Source organism: Sceloporus occidentalis, unplaced genomic scaffold (assembly GCF_023333645.1).
Source record: "Sceloporus occidentalis isolate IW3139 unplaced genomic scaffold, rSceOcc1.0.p SCAF_3, whole genome shotgun sequence".
NCBI lineage: Eukaryota > Metazoa > Chordata > Lepidosauria > Squamata > Phrynosomatidae > Sceloporus > Sceloporus occidentalis.
This window is the reverse complement of record NW_028316983.1, coordinates 205,222,739-205,238,969: the sequence shown is the minus strand read 5'-3', so window position 1 is coordinate 205,238,969 and position 16,231 is coordinate 205,222,739. Positions and strand designations below refer to the sequence as shown.

At 38.1% G+C, this 16,231-nt stretch overlaps 1 protein-coding gene across 5 annotated transcripts in view; it reads left to right on the top strand.

Annotated features, from left to right (window-relative positions):
* MYBL1 (MYB proto-oncogene like 1) overlaps nt 1-14,512 on the top strand; it is a 31,517-nt gene extending 17,005 nt beyond the window's left edge. For all 5 annotated transcript variants that reach the window (XM_089517393.1, XM_089517392.1, XM_089517391.1 and 2 more), the window contains exons 10-16: nt 1,554-1,904; nt 3,261-3,403; nt 3,620-3,734; nt 5,614-5,730; nt 5,819-5,923; nt 6,410-6,586; nt 10,242-14,512. In XM_089517393.1, coding sequence (XP_089373519.1) covers nt 1,554-1,904; nt 3,261-3,403; nt 3,620-3,734; nt 5,614-5,730; nt 5,819-5,923; nt 6,410-6,586; nt 10,242-10,370 — 1,137 coding nt within the window. In that variant the 3' untranslated portion in view covers nt 10,371-14,512. The remainder of the gene's footprint in view (nt 1-1,553; nt 1,905-3,260; nt 3,404-3,619; nt 3,735-5,613; nt 5,731-5,818; nt 5,924-6,409; nt 6,587-10,241) is intronic.
* Nucleotides 14,513-16,231: the final 1,719 nt, after the last annotated feature.

Below are 16,231 nucleotides of genomic sequence, written 5' to 3'. Positions count from 1 at the left end.
AGCGGGTTATTTTTCTGCAATGGCAGCGGTGTAATGAGTGCGCCAGTGGCACACTCGTTACGTAAGTGTGTGATGCGTGCGGATGCCATGCGGCACTTGTGTAACAATGGCGGTGCCCATGTAAACGGCGCTGCCATTGTTACGCCCTTGTCACGTGCGAGAGTTGCTGGGTGTGTGGGCGCTCCGGCCACCAGGCAACCCTCGCATGTGATGAGGGCACCGCAATGGCCCGTATGTTCCGGGCCTATGTTAGGAAATCAAAGCATAGAGAGGAAATGGAAGAAGATGTATGACAGGAGGATAAATGTACCTGGTTTGGGCTATGAATTCTCAGAGGAAGGGTATGCTAAGGAATTAGATTCAAATAGATTACTTTAAAGAGATTCTTTGAAGGTTTGTTAAGAAGGGTGTTACAGACATTAGGTTTGAGTAGTCTAGAGGTAATGCACAGTTGAAGGAAGGAAGAAAAATAAAGTAGCATCCACAATTAAGAGGCATGTGTATCAGGGAATGGAAAAGCTGATACAACCTGAATGGGGAACTTCATTAAATCCAAGAAAGTTGTTAGGCTATACAAACAGGCATTATTCCTTTGGGAAAAACATTTGAGTTTCTGAAAATCCCATTGGTAGATGGGCCAATTGCAGCACTTGTCTCTGGGGTGATTCTCACATGTAAGAGAAACAGTACATTAAAGGAAGGAGATTAGATGTGAGCCGATACAGCTTTGAAAAAAGCTCAGGAGGCTTTGGCATTAGCCATAAGAGCATTAGTGGCAACATGAATGTTTGCTAGGGCAGTGATCCTGTGGATACAGGAAATTGAGGAGCAGGAATAATTTTCTTGGAACAGAGCTTTAGGAAATGTTAGAAATATGCTAGAACACATGGCAGATTCAAGACCTTGTGGCTTTTGCAGCCTGCAGTATAAACGCAGTAACAATTGTGAGAAGATGTTCATAGTTATGCCATTGGGAGATGGACCAGAAATGTAGAAACAACTTGACATATGTTCCATTTAAAGGGGACTTGCTCTGGGGAGAGCAGGCCCTAGAAAAGATTCTATTAGAAAGTGGGAATGAAAAACAGAAGATGAAGCTAGAAAGGAGGCCATTTTATGGGTAATTTTCTTCCTTTTTTGGAGGAAGGGGAAATTATAGACTTAGATTTCAACATCAGCAATGGTTTAAGTCAAGAATGCAGTATGGTAGGCCAGGAACATTTGCTCAACAGAATCAAGGTAGAAGAGCTGGATCTATCCAAAGAAAGGGGTAGATCACAATATTGACAGGAGGAAGACTTCTGCTGTTTGGGGTCTTGTTTCTGCCTTTTCTGCTTGTCACTCAGGAATAAACTCAGTCATAGTGGATTGTTCCTCTTGTCATCTTAGAATGCATCTTCACAATAAATCCAGTTTCTCATTCTTTGTTAGAACAATGATGCATAATCAAGCCATTGATTGCCACCAGCCCAATCCTGTTGTAATAATGGTTTTTTTTAAACAAAGAGGAGTGAAAGATTCTCCCCCCCCTTCCATTTATTTGACTATTGCAGGATCCTGTAGCATGGAGTGATGTCACCAGCTTTGACCTCACTGATGTAGCTACATCTCCTGTCACTCAAGCACCAATGAAACTAATGCGGATTCAACACAATGATGGGGCCATGGAGTGCCAATTTAATGTAAGTGTGGTACTTGATAGCAAAAAAAACAGTGAAGAAGAAGAATCAACATCTCCAAATGCAGCCAAGTTCAGTTCTCCTCCCACGATTTTGCGCAAAAAAAAGAAACTCAGACCTGGACAGTCACCAGTTGGTGAACAGCATGACGTTTTGTATAGTACCACTTCCAATACTGCATTAAAACAAACACCAGTGAAAACACTACCCTTTTCTCCATCACAGGTAAATGTGATTATATCAATGTATTTATTAAACTTTATTAACCTAGTTTTTACAGTCTTAAAAGATACTGACTAGAATTTTGGGTCCTCGGTGATTCCGATTATATTCAACAATCTAAAGTGATCATTGAATAATGTGGCATGTTTTAAAGAGTGTCACTTCTTGGAGTTGCTGTACTTATTTTTATATTCCTATGCTGGCTGGTAAGTAGAACAATTTGGGAAGTTCACAGAATAGAGGTAACATCATAAAATGCAAGAAAATAACAATGTAACATTTAAAGTAAGCAACCACAGGATAAAGCTAAAGTAAAACTAACAGCTGAGGAACTAAACAGCTACATCCTGAAGTGGCAAGAATCTGAAAAGTGCTTAACACAGTTTTTAAACTGTGGCTCTAAAATTTGATTTTGTTGTGTATAATAGACAGTGCCCTTTGCTATAGATTAACTCAGCAGGTAATGATCCAGCCATTAGTTCATTTGAAATAATTGGGTTGTGGAAGCATAAGCTATTTCTACTTTTCATTTTTTTTAAAAGTAGAATTGAATCAGGCAAAGGCTGAGGTGCTTACTAGCATTAAGAGTAGCTTTGTAAAAGTTTTGCAGTACTTTTGTAAAGTTTCAGGGTTTTCTCTAGTTCTGGCTTTAGAGAGAAATACAAAAAATACAGGAATGATAAAATTGAGAAAAACAGCAAGGTACAATGAAAGGGATATTTCGTTGTTTTTAAAGACAATTGGAAGTAATGCTATTAATTAATTGTTGAGTTCTGGTGAAAGGATAGTTTTGTTGTTGTGGTGGTGTGCCTTCAAGTTGTTTTTGATTTATGGATCTGTGGGATTTTCTGAGTCTGGGAGTGTGTGACTCGCCTGACTGAGGTCATCCAGTGAGTTTCCATGGCTGAGTGGGGAATTGAATCCTTATTTCCAGAGTCCAGTGCTCAAACCACTACACCATGCTAGCTCTCTGAAAGGATTGTTACCTGTGGATAAACATCTCTTAGAGTAAATTGAAAACAGCGTTGTTTTGAGAACTTTGTTGTGAGTGGCAACAATTAGCTTTCTATATATCATAGTGCATAGATAGAGTTATATAAATGGACAACTTTCCCTAGTCGTAGCCTGAAAATCTCTCTTTATAAAGTGTAACCACTTGCTTACAGATATTGAGAATACACAAGGTGCTGAATAAAGATTTCTTTTGCCTTTTGCTGCTCATAAGAGTGTGTGTGGGAATAAGCAAAGTGAAAAATAGATGCTAAACATTTAAAGCTTTATAAGCCAGTTCAGAACAGGCATTCTGAGGGTGATACTGATAATGTAATAGAGCAGTTTGTGTACTTGCTTTCTATGCAGTTCTTCAACACCTGTTCCGGAAATGACCAATTTAACCTTGAAAACCCTGCATTTACATCAACTCCAGTTTGTGGCCAAAAAGTTCTTATTACACCTTTGCATAACAAAGAAGTGACACCCAAAGACCAAAAGGAAAATGCAGGGTATGTAGATTATTTGCTTTGAAGTGACTCTTAGAATGTATATTTAAAAGAATAATTAAAAGAAAAACAAGTAAATCTAGATGTACTAAAGGATGACACCTTATGTATCCTGAAAAGACACGTAGTTGATTCACTCCTGAAGAAACTTTTATCTACAATGGCTGATTTAACTCTCTGATTTTTAGCTATGTAAAATAATGTTTGATGCTTCTGTAGTTTTAGGACACCTACTATTAGAAGATCTTTACTAGGAACTACACCAAGAACGCCTACTCCGTTTAAGAATGCTTTAGCTGCCCAGGAAAAAAAGTATGGTCCTTTGAAAATGGTGGTATGTAGCATTTTCATTCCTATCCTTTCTACAGTGTGCATAAGGTTAATTGGATGGAAAAGATATATCAGACATGAAACCTTCACATCCTGACCTCATTTTCAGCAGCTTTTTAATAGTTAATGATTGGTTGCAGTCCTACACACACTTAATTTTTTAAGAGATCTGTTTAATGCAGTGGGACTTGTTTCTGCATAAGCATGAGTAGAACTCTGCAGTAGCAGTACAAGTAGAAATACCATATTTTCCGGCGTATAAGACGACTGGACGTATAAGATGACCCCCAACTTTTCCAGTCAAAATATAGAGTTTGGGATATACTTGCTGTATAAGATTACCCCTCTTCCAATGCACACCAAATAAAAATTAAAAACCCATCAGATTTGATTTCAATATGGTAATTTTAATTCAAATGCTTATGACATGCAGGTACTTAGCAGGAAAACTTGTATACAAAGCCTGCTTGGATTGGTCAGCTCTCCCTCCCTGCCAAGCCCTCCCTATCTCCAAGATTTTCTTCTACCATACTAGTACAGCGTTGCCCTTGCTGCTTTCATACGGTCGCCACATATGGAGGGGATGCGGCCGCAGCCGTTTTTGAGCTCCCCCCAATATACGGTGACCGCAGATCTCCAGTCCAGCTCGGAAATTTCAGCACCCGTCCTATAAGACGACACCCGGCGTATAAGATGACCCCCGACTTTTGAGAAGATTTTCCTGGGTTAAAAAGTAGTCTTATACACCAGAAAATACAGTACTTGCTCTTCAGGCAAGAAGACTGTGTTTATTCCATAGAAAGTTGCTTTGAACCAGTTATTTATACTTCATTTTCTTAGCTTTGAAAACAGAGCTTGAATGTGAAACCTTGACGGGAATGTGCTTTCCTGTTGTACTAAACCCACATACATTTGCATGTGATATTATGTAATCTGTAGTTATAAAAGTCTTGCACAAAGATTTGTTATTGTCCTGTTTCCCCACATACTTTTGTGCTATTGTGTTTTTGGGTGTTCATGAATTAAATGATTGCAAAAATGAAATGTTTGATCATGTCATGATATGTATCTAGAGCAACTTACTGTATATACTCGTCTATAAATTTAAAAATTTATGCCCAAAAATTGAGCCCAAAATCCCAGTTCGACTTATTTACGGGTCACTATGGAAACGTGATAGCAGCTCTTTCAGATTTCCCCATGTGGTGTGGAGAAGAGTTTAGCAAGAAAGAGCCAAGCAAAAAGAGTCCTGGGTGATTGATTGATATTGCTGTTTAAGAGTCCCCCTCCCACCCGCGTGTGTGGCTGAAATGATGAAGAAAAGTCTCAATGATAGTCTCTCTTGCACACATACACACACTGAAAGAACCTCCAAGTTTTACCCTCCATCTATCCATGAGTCATGGCAAAATCTATAATTTTGGCCCCCAAACCTGACCTCAACTTATACATGAGGTCAACTTACAGTTACGTATATGCAGTATTCTTTGGTTGGTGTACATATACAATCGTCCCTCCATTTGTGTGGATTTCGGATCTGTGTCCCTTGCTGACTTGCAAGGGGCAAAGGGAGGGACTTAAAATGGGAGGAAGCCCGCAGGGCGATGCCACCATTCAAGCTAATAGGGCTTGAATATCGGCGGATTTCTGTTTTCACGGGGGGGGGGGGGCTGGAACGGATCCCCCGTGAAAACAGAGGGGCAACTGTATAAATCTCTGAGTACATGTTTAATTTGGATCACTATTTGGAACTATAATGCATAGTTAAACATTGTAAAATGTAGGCAAGAGTTCTGTTTCCTATTTCACATCACAGTGAGCCACAGAGTAAGAAAGCATCACTTCTGATTTACTGTTACTTTTCATTTTACTGTTTAATTTAGTGTCAGCCACATGCCTATTTGGAGGAAGATATTAGAGAGGTTTTAAAGGAAGAAACTGGAACAGATATATTCTTCAAGGAAGAGGAAGATTCTGTCTATAGGGGTTGCAAATTGGAGGTAAGTTATATCATATGTTCAACACTAAACGTGCAGGAACTATGGGAAAAATGTAATCCACACTTCTTATTTAAAATGTTGGTCATAGAATCCTTCTGCAAAGAAAGTCAGAAAATCATTGGTCTTGGATCCCTGGGAAAAAGAAGAGCTTGGTGCCCACTTTTTCACAGAAGACAATGTTTCAGATAAACAGGTAAGTAGCATGATACAAAAATAAAAATATTAAAGATAAAGATATTTTGAGCCCTCACTTTAAACAACAGGCAGGAAATTGGTATTTCATCATATCTATAAAGATTTTTAATGGTAGAAACACATGGTTGAAGTAATCAATAGTCAATAGTAATCAATAGCAATCGATTGATTACTTCACTGGTTGAAGTAATCAACGGTCTTCTTGATTATGACAATTTTAGATGTTTAATATTAACATTTTAAGACTGCTTTATGGCCATGTTAGTAAAACTAGGGCATTTTCATCCAACTCCATAACATGTTTGAAAGTGGGAATCTTGAAATTATAAAATAACTGTAGCTTCCTTGAAGGTGTGTTGTTTAAATATATTACCCAGATTACTAAGTACCAACTATTTGATAACTTACTATAATTTCTTCAAATTTTTATTCTTCAACTTAAGTTGCAGGTTGATCTTTTAAACATATTTTCTTTGTAATATAGTCAGAAAATATCTATACAACATCACTCCTAATGATACCATTATTGGAAATACATGACAATAGAGGCAATATGACTCCAGAGAAACAGGATTCCAATTCTACAAAGCTCAATATAGCAGTGAAAAAAAAGCTGAATGCTTGCACTTCAAAAAATGTCAAAACAGAAAAAACACTTCAGGTTGGTATTTGGAAAATTTTAATATTCTGCTCTTGTAGTTTGACTATACTGTATTTGCTTTGAAAGAATACTTTATAACTTGTAGTATTGTTCATTTCTATTTCTTAATATAGATACGAATAAAGAACTGAAAGTTCTTGTATTTGAAACAGCTTGTTTCCAGCCACATGCCACCAGTTCAAACTCTAAATTCACGAAGACACACATGAAAGCTTAATTTTAAATTCAGTAGCACTCATGCAGATTTTAATGAAATGTCCTCTTTGTCGCTTAATAACAATGCTGTTGAGATTTCAATAGACATCATAATTGCCTGCTAAAGAACACTAGAACCAGACTGCAATATATCAGGGAAAGTCAGGAAAGTTTATGGTATGCCTATGGAAGAAGTGGCACTATTATGTCTGCCTCTCACACTGACTATAAACATGCTTACTGTCCCCAGGCCTAACATTTATGTGTTGTGTCAAATGTCATGGAGAGCTTGCTTGCATATAGTACAGGCATTGGCTTTCTTTCAGGACACTGCACAGCAGACATCAGAGCTGTAAAAATAAATGTGTTCTCCCTCTATCCTTGCTATATATATTATATAATGGAAAGACTGCTGTGAACAAAATGTTGAATGCTATTTCTCTTTAAACATCTTCAGTCCTGCCTTGCTGCAATTCAAGGGCATTCTCCAATCTACCAACTATAGCAGAAAATCCTTGAGAATTCAGTGTAGCCATTGTTTTTCCTTACTACTGCTTCCATGTATGCATGTGGAGCACAAAGTTTTTAGTGAATGAGAAGCCTTTGTATAGAATAGAATCATAGAACTGGAAGGGATCACAAGGGCTATCTAGTCAAATCCCTTGCTGTACAAGAATAAACAGCTAAAGCTCTCCTGAAAGATGTTCTGTTTAAATATCTCCAGAGATGAGGCAGCACAGTCCACTGTTGAAGAGTTCTTACAGAGAAGAAGTTCTTAAGTTTAGGTGGAATCTCATCACTATAGTCCCATCCATCTTGAGGGCACTGTATAAATTGTAAAATGGATATCAAAACTTGGATGGAGATGTCAGAAAGGGATATTGAGAACAAGAGGGCTGTATTCATCTTTGACAGTCACTTGCACATGAGTGTTGTGCTTTCAGTGGGCTGGAGTTTAAAGTGTGCCAAATACAGTGGGCCCTTCCTGTCCGCGGGGGATCCATTCCGGACCCCCCGCATAAGGGAAAAATGTGTTATGCTTGAACCCCATTAAAAGTAATGGGGCTTGTGTCTGCGGTATGGCAAGGGGCACGCGGTGCAGGTGCACGCCCCATTAGTTCTTCTGAGGTGTGCCGGTGTTTTTCTGGTGCGGCTTCCAACGTATGCTGGAAGCTGCGTAAGGTGCATCCGTGTATAACGCAGGCGTACTGTACTTCACATATATGTTGTTGCTGTGTGCCTTCAAGGACTTAAAGTGACTATAAAGCAACCCTGTCATGGAGTGTCCTTGGAAAGATTTGTTCAGAAGGGTTTTACCCTCCTCTTACCCCTGAGGCTGAGAGAATGTAAATTGCCAAGACCACACAGTGGGTTTCCATGGCTGAATGGAAATTCAAATCCTGGTCTCCAGAGTCATAGTCCAATGCTCAGACTGCTACACTATGCCTACATTAGTTTTAACCAGTGCTTATACTTCTGAATAGTATACAGTCAGCCCTCCACATTTACAAATTTGACTTTTGCGGATTTGATTATTTGCAGATTTGATTAATATGTTCTCTTTAGGAATCTCTAGGTCCTCTAGCATGACTCTATGGTCAATCTCCTCCAGAAGCTGACCATAGAGTCATGCTGAAGGACCTAGAGATTCATAGAGTGAGCAGACTGGAGGAGGGCAAACGTTGTCCTCATCTTCAAAAAGGGGAAAAAAGAGGTTCCCAACAATTATCGTCCAGTTAGTCTGACATCAATACCAGGAAAGATTCTGGAGCAGATCATTAAACAGAGTCTGTGAACATCTAGAAGGCAATTTCATAATCACAAAAAGGCAACATGGGTTTCAGAGAAACAAGTCATGCCAGACAAATCTAATCTTTTTCTTTGATAAAATTACCAGCTTGTTAGATGAAGGGAATGCTGTGGATATAGTATATCTTGATTTCAGTAAGGCCTTTGACAAAGTTCCCCATGACATTCTTGAAAACAAGCTTGTAAAATGTGGGCTAGACAAGGCAACTGTTACATGGATTTGTAATTGGTTGACCGGCTGAACCCAAAGGGTGCTCAACAATGGCTCCTTTTCATCCTGGAGAGAAGTGACCAGTGGGGTCCCACAGGGCTCTGTCCTGGGCCCAGTGCTATTCAACATCTTTATCAATGACTTGGAGGACAAAATTGAGAGCATATTCATCAAATTTGCAGATGACACCAAACTAGGAGTAGTAGCTAATACTCCAGAGGACAGGACCAAAATTCAAAATGACCTGAATAGACTAGAAAGCTGGGCCAAAACTAACAAAATGAAATTCAACACGGAGAAATGTAAGATACTGCACTTAGGGTGGTAAAATGAAATGCACAGATATAGGATGGGGGACACCTGGCTGAATGAAACTACGTGTGAAAGGGATCTGAGAGTCCAAGTAGACCACAAGTTGAACATGAGTCAACAGTGCAATGCGGCAGCTAAAAAGGCCAATGCAATTTTAGGCTGCATCAATAGTATAGTGTCTAGATCAAGGGAAGTAATAGTGCCACTATATTCTGCTCTGGCCAGGCCCCACCTGGAATATTGTGTCCAGTTCTGGGCACCACAATTTAAAAAGGATGTGGAGAAACTGGAGCATGTCCAAAGGAGAGCGATTAAAATGGTGAAGGGTCTCGAAGCCATGCCCTATGAGGAATGACCAAGGGAGCTGGGGATGTTCAGCCTGGTAAAGAGAAGGTTAAGAGGTGATATGATAGCACTGTTTAAATATTTCAAGGTATGTCATATTGAGGAGGGAGCAAGCTTGTTTTCAGCTGCTCCAGAGACTAGGACCCAGAACAATGGATGCAAGGTACAGCAAAAGAGATTCCATCTCAACATTAGGAAGAACTTCCTGACAGTAAGGGCTGTCTGACAGTGGAACACACTCCCTTGGAGTGTAGTGGAATCTCCCTCTTTGGAGGCCTTTAAACAGAGGCTGGATGGCCATCTGTCGGGGATGCTTTGATTTGGATTTCCTGCATGGCAGGGGGTTGGACTGGATGGCCCTTGTGGTCTCTTCCAACTCTATGATTCTATGATACTTCTCTCTGTATTTTTAGATCCTCCAGCACGATTCTATGGTCTACGTGACCATAGAGTTGTGGTGGAGGGTCTATAGATTTCTAATGAGGACTTCTCTCAGATAAAAAAAATTAATGTCTTTTTTAATTTGCAAGGGGTTCCTGTGCCCCTAACCCCAGCAAATGCGGAGGGGACACGGTATTTCCGATATTATAGTTTTTGGTTGGTGGTGGCTGAGATTGAAAACCAAGCCTGTCTGAAGACACCTAATGACATCAAGATGTTTGTTTTCTGGCTAAAATAGATTTTAAAAAATAATAATGTTGGATTGAGATGGCCATTGTCTGCCAGTAAGTACCTCTGATTTTTGTTGCTGAAAGAAATTGTTAACTGGACTATGTATTACAGGCAAATTGTGAATGGGAAGCTGTTGTTTTTGGGAAGACAGAAGATCAGCTTATTATGACTGAGCAAGCAAGACGATACCTGAGCACCTATATGGCTACTGGCAGCACTTCAAGGGCTCTGATTTTGTGATTGCTTCAAAATGTCTCAAAATGGACTTCATGCTGAAATGTTTATTTCAGTAATATATGTACTGATTTTATTTATTTATTTTTTAAATTTGAGATTGCCTTATAAGGCAAAATGGAGGGGGTTACATGTCAAACTTTTTTAAAGCAAAATTTAAACAGTCTTTTAAAAAGACTACTCTAAAGAGTAACTATTTTTTCTATCAACCAATTTTTGTTATTCTTTAGTATATACTCTCCTTTAAAAATATTTTAATGTAGCCTAGGTTTACAGGTACTTTGTTATCTATGAAAGGAAAACATACATGACTCCTTGAGAATGCTTTTGCTTAAATGCTCATTTACGTATGTAGCAGTTTTTTATAAACACAAAAGAAAGGAAACTAAAGGAAAAATAGAAGGTTGCACTACTAGTACTAGGTATGCTGCACAAAATTAATTACAGTGTTAAATGTATTTATTTGAGAATGGTACTTCTAATAAGAGTAAACAAAAGGGATTACTAAATTTTCATTAGGATAAGACATCAGTATTCATAAATCTCAAACCGAGGCAATTGTTGAATGTATTATACAGCATGTGGGAGCAAGAAAGCTTTTCTAAATTGGAAGGCAGTTTAATTTATTTTCATTTTAAGGCTTAAGGTTGCAATCTCTAATTGCCCCATATTCTTGATGCTTTGCAAAGCAACATGAACCCAGGAGGCAGTTGTAGCAAACTTTCTTTTGCTTCTAAAAGACAGAAAAGGAAGATGCCCACTGCTCAGAAATAATATGAGTACTGTTGGTTATCTACCTTACATTCTTTGCAACTCATTCTGATTGTTTTTGAGAAAGACTACATTCCTCCTTTTTCTCCTTGTCATTCTGTTTTTCCATAACCACACCTCTCAGTATCTGTAGAGCAGAAGCAGCAGCCTGTCATGTCTGACCAAGTACTAAGTTGTCTTCTGTATACAAGTTTAAAACTACACTACCAACTGAACTCTTTTCTTCCAGCCTTGGTGTTTTTTTTTAAGAACTACAGAAAATACCAATTGAGCAGCAAGAAGAGGGAAAGACAGATTTTTAGGAAGCTAAAAATAAAAGGGTAGTAAAGTAGGATTTATCCTAGAATAGTACACCATGGAATGAAAGAAAAGAATGTTCTTTTGTTTAGGAACATATGAGCATCTTGTGTTAGTAAAGGTTCACTGCACCTTAACGGGTTAATTTTGTTCTCAATCGCCAAAGGTACTTTTTGACCATGCTTGGAATATTTACTCCTCTGTAGAGACTGATCTTTATTAAGAAAAAACTGCAAAGGATTAGGAAAGGGCAAAAGGAGAAGACCTAGTATAACACAAAGTATCACAACTAATAATGTTCTGGAAAGATTGCAGAATATTATTCATAGCAGAAATTAAACAAAATGAAATATTTGAGGAGGATGCATAACTGAAATAATTTTTACAACAAATAGTTCCCACAAATTAATTTACCTGAAAGGATAGTTTAGGTTTGGTACATGAGATGTCAGATGGAGGAAGGGTTTCTATGAAATGTTTGTAGCTGATCTTGTCCTACTTACCCTAATCAAAGCAAAAGTGTACAATGTTGTGGTCATGAAGGAGGACAAGCCTAGATATAAAGGCATTTCAAAGAAGACAATCTCTTCTGGGCCCAAGCTGAATAATAAAGATGTCAATAAAAGCAGAAATTGAAAGTGGAAAAAGGGAGAATAATTGTCCACTCTATGAAGGATAATAATGAAGGATTAGCTGCTATGGCAGAATATGTCTGGGTTGCTTTGCAAATGCTAGTATCTTGTGTGGGTCTGTGTTGGCACTATCAATAAGCAGATTGCAGTCTTGTTATGTAGATATTTATAAATACACGTACACATAAAAATACACATATACATACATGCAGGTTGTTTTAGAAGCTGATGTTGTTTTCTAAGTAAAATAGCTCCAACTGTCATGAGGGAAGGCAAGTTGTAACCTTGGAACATTGGATAGGAGAAAAATAGGCTGTGAAATACATTGTTTTGCATTTCATCTACTTAAATATTGCACTATACTGTTTTAAATCATGTAGGTCTCCATAGTCTTTAATGTCTAGATTTATTATAGTTCAAGTATTCCAGGAACCTGGTTATTAAAGGGGATATGTTTATGTAAGGACAGAATGTGATGACATGCTGTGGCTTCTTGTGGCCCTATACAAGAATTAATACTGGTGTGTATCTTTACATGGCTGAGAGAAACGAGTCAGTTCACGTGATGTGAGCAGCCATAGGTCTTCCTCAGCCACATGTAGATTTCTTTTCCTGCATAAAGATGTTGGGATGAATTAGCTGTAACTAAATCACAATCACAATTATTTCTGTATCTGTGTTGAAGAAGTGCATAGTTGCAGAATATCTTGTTGGCTCTCACATTGCAAAGCCTAGACCACATCCACATTTCCCCCAAGGATGACCTGTGGCTGCCTGCACTTCACTTAAGAACTGATTTTAAAATACTTTATAGCTGCTGTTGAAGCCTCAGCACAATTACAAAACTATTTAAAAAGCAAAATAGTTTTTTAAAGATTGCTTCATGCTTTTAATCTTCATAGGTTACAGCAATTGCTTCCGTTTACCTGCTTTAGACATTTGCACTTATTTGTTCTGTTTGAAGGAATGTCTTTGTTTTTCTTTTGTTGTAGCTGTTTTGTTTTAGTTAATTTCTTGTAGAACATAATGGTGTGCTGTCAACTTAAATACTGACAGGTAAATAGAATTGTATACTGTAGATGTTTAGCTATTTATAAATCTGACACTCTTCCTCTCCACTCCTGGGTGTGCTGCTATAGATAGTAGCAGAGTCTGCTTGCTGCTATGAGAGATGGAAAGAGCGAGCATCATATGCACTGTATGTAAAATGGCAAATAGAATAATGGCATGTTCTCAAGTTAACTTGATATCAACCATTGTTGTGCGGGGACTAACACAATAGAAAGAAAGTTGATGCCACATAACACCAAGAACTCTAAAAATGATTTTATTTTAATGTTGTGTGTGGTATGTAAAGCAATCTATGGTGAAGGAATACTTTTAAAATGCGAGCCCCCATTCCATAGTTATTTATTTATTATTCTAACTAAATATTTATATATATATGTATAGAATGTTCATGTAGCTGCCTTTAATAAGCCAGTTTTTAAATGGTTAGCATTTTTCAGTATAACTCTAGAAAGAGAAAGTTTCTTTAGAAGATTCTCAGCCTGATGAACAAAGGAGTTAAATGACTAGATGTGCCTAGAATAGGAAGGCTGTCATCCAGAGGACTGTGCATCTAACAATACTCACCTTGGCTTTTGATTCTTTTATTTTGAGTTTCAGCCCATCTCCAAGCCTTATGGCAAAAGTCTTCCAATCCTTAATGTCAGTTTATAGAATATGGGTATGTGCCAGCTGTCCTGAATATACAGTCACGTAGCTGCATTTAAATGGGCTTTTTGAATTGTGACTAGTATGCCAAGATCCAAAGAAGTGTTGTATGCATCAGCACTGCCTGGATTTCCTCCTCCTTGAGGTGTCCTGTGTTTGTGCTGGATGCTATTCTTGAAAGTCTGGGATGCAGTGAGAGGGATATAATTTCTGCAGTACACTGACTGCAGCTCTTTAGATCCCACTCCCATCTTTTATAGATAAAAAATCTGCTTTTCAAGAGACAAGTAAATTATTCAATATAATTCTTTTAATGGTACCAAAGCCACCAGTGCCAAGGTTTAATATAGGTCTCTGGTAAGTAATACAAACTGGGGTTTGTATTGGTTAAATCTTTCAGTTAATTGCTTTGTGTTTTAGTAAAAAAGAAAAAAAAAGGTTTTAAACCTTTGACGTGTTAGACATTTTTGATACTTTTTTTTTGTCTTAAGTGCATTTGAATTTTTTATGTTTATAAGTAGAATATACCTGCAGCAGAAAATATGCATGTTGGAAAATGATGGCATCTGTTAATAGTTATGTTTGTTTTACAGTTTGACTTTTAATTGTAAGGTGAATATTTGTTGTGTTTTTAATTTTTTTGCTTTACTACAAATTTTGTTTCACTTAAATGGATATTGCATACAATGCAGATGTACATTAACACCAGAAATAAAACATTTATGCACATAACCTACTGGAAAGTTACTTTTAAGTATAATTGGAATTGGTATTTTGTTCATTGTTCCTCAAAATGTGAGGCAAGCCATCATACAGGAGTGGATTCCTGAGGGGCTGTACAGATGGGCAGAGGGATGCTGCCCCTTTTGCCGTGGATCGGTGTCGCAGCAGCCACACGCAGTGACACTGATCCGCTCCGTCTGGGGAGCAAAAAGAAGCTGTTCCAAGCAGCTTCCTGGACGGGGCGTCATAAGTGCCGCAGCGCAGTACCATGATGCTTTTTCTGTGCAGCACCATTTGGGCACTGCGCACAAGATGCGTCATCATGGCACGTGCCGTGTGGATGGGTGCACGCCAAGATGGCGCCCAGGCGGCGTGGTGAGGGCTCGGGGTGTGTGGATGCTCACCCCTCACTGTGCGTACAGCCCAGCACAAAGTGCCGGTTTGTTCAGCTCATAATTTACAGATGTTTTAGTACTCCTCCATTCATCTTCATAAGTTACATTAAATTTTCTGATTGCTAATTTGGCTGAAGAGAAAACATAATACACTGTTTTCTTGCCTTTCTCTGGTGGAACGGAATGGTATATGAAATTTATTGGAACAATGACAAGAGCACTTTGGATTAGTGTCAAATATAAGTGATAGGGATGGTTTCAGGGACAGTAATAACCAGGATTGAGGTGTTGGGGAAAATTGTGTAATAAGACAGGGCATACAGCAAAAAACTAAGATCAGGGTTAGGGAAATGAAAGATAAGAAAATGAAATCCAATAGAAGTGATTGTATAGATTTCATTTGGGGATTAAAATAGATAATAGACGAATAAGGTTGGGGATGTGGTGAAGAGAGGTTGAAGAAGAGAAGAAATATAAGAGCTGTCCAAAGAGTAACAAGTCTGAGAAGCATTCCACAGAATATGCTAAAGGAAGCAACAACTTTGAAAAGCAGAATGCATTAAATGCATAAGATAAAATAGGAATGAAAAAATAATTATCTTACCTGTTGTAGTTGGAAAAGCTTGGGCAGTTCATATCTAGTATTTTGTTTGCAAGCAGAAGTGAACACACTTCTGAAGGCTATGTGAAATTGCTGTTGCTCACCTTAAAATGTTCCAAAATGGAAACACATTTCTGGCAGCTCTTTTCAAATATTTGTAGGAGACATACCCTGTGTTTTATACACGTTAACCTTTTGATTAATTTACTCTCAAACTCAGTAATCTAAATTTTTAATAGAGGGTTTACTAAAGCATTTTTTTTCAAGAAATAGAAATGTTCAAAATTGCCTTTTGAACTGTTGACACCCAATATTGTGTGATTCCTCCAGAATGTTTCTTCCCCCACCCCTTCATTTAGGAGAAAAAACACTTGCAAGCATGATGGTGCTAATTTTGATTTCACTGAAGGCTTGCAAAGTTGTATGCAATGATCTATCATTAGAAAAGGAAACCAAAAAAAAAAAAAAAAAAAAAAAAAGGGGGGGGGGTGGATAAGGACATTCTTTCCTTCCCTCACATTTCGGAACCACCAGCCCCTTGATATACTGTACAGATAGTTGCTTTTATGTTTTGTATCACACAATATTGGGTGTCAACAGTTCAAAAGGCAATTTTGAACATTTCTATTTCTTGATGGTTTTAGAGGGGAGAGGGGCATAACTTCATTCAAAAATATATTAAAATGTTCATGTTTAGGTCTGAAATCTAGCCCTAAACTTCATGGCTCATAT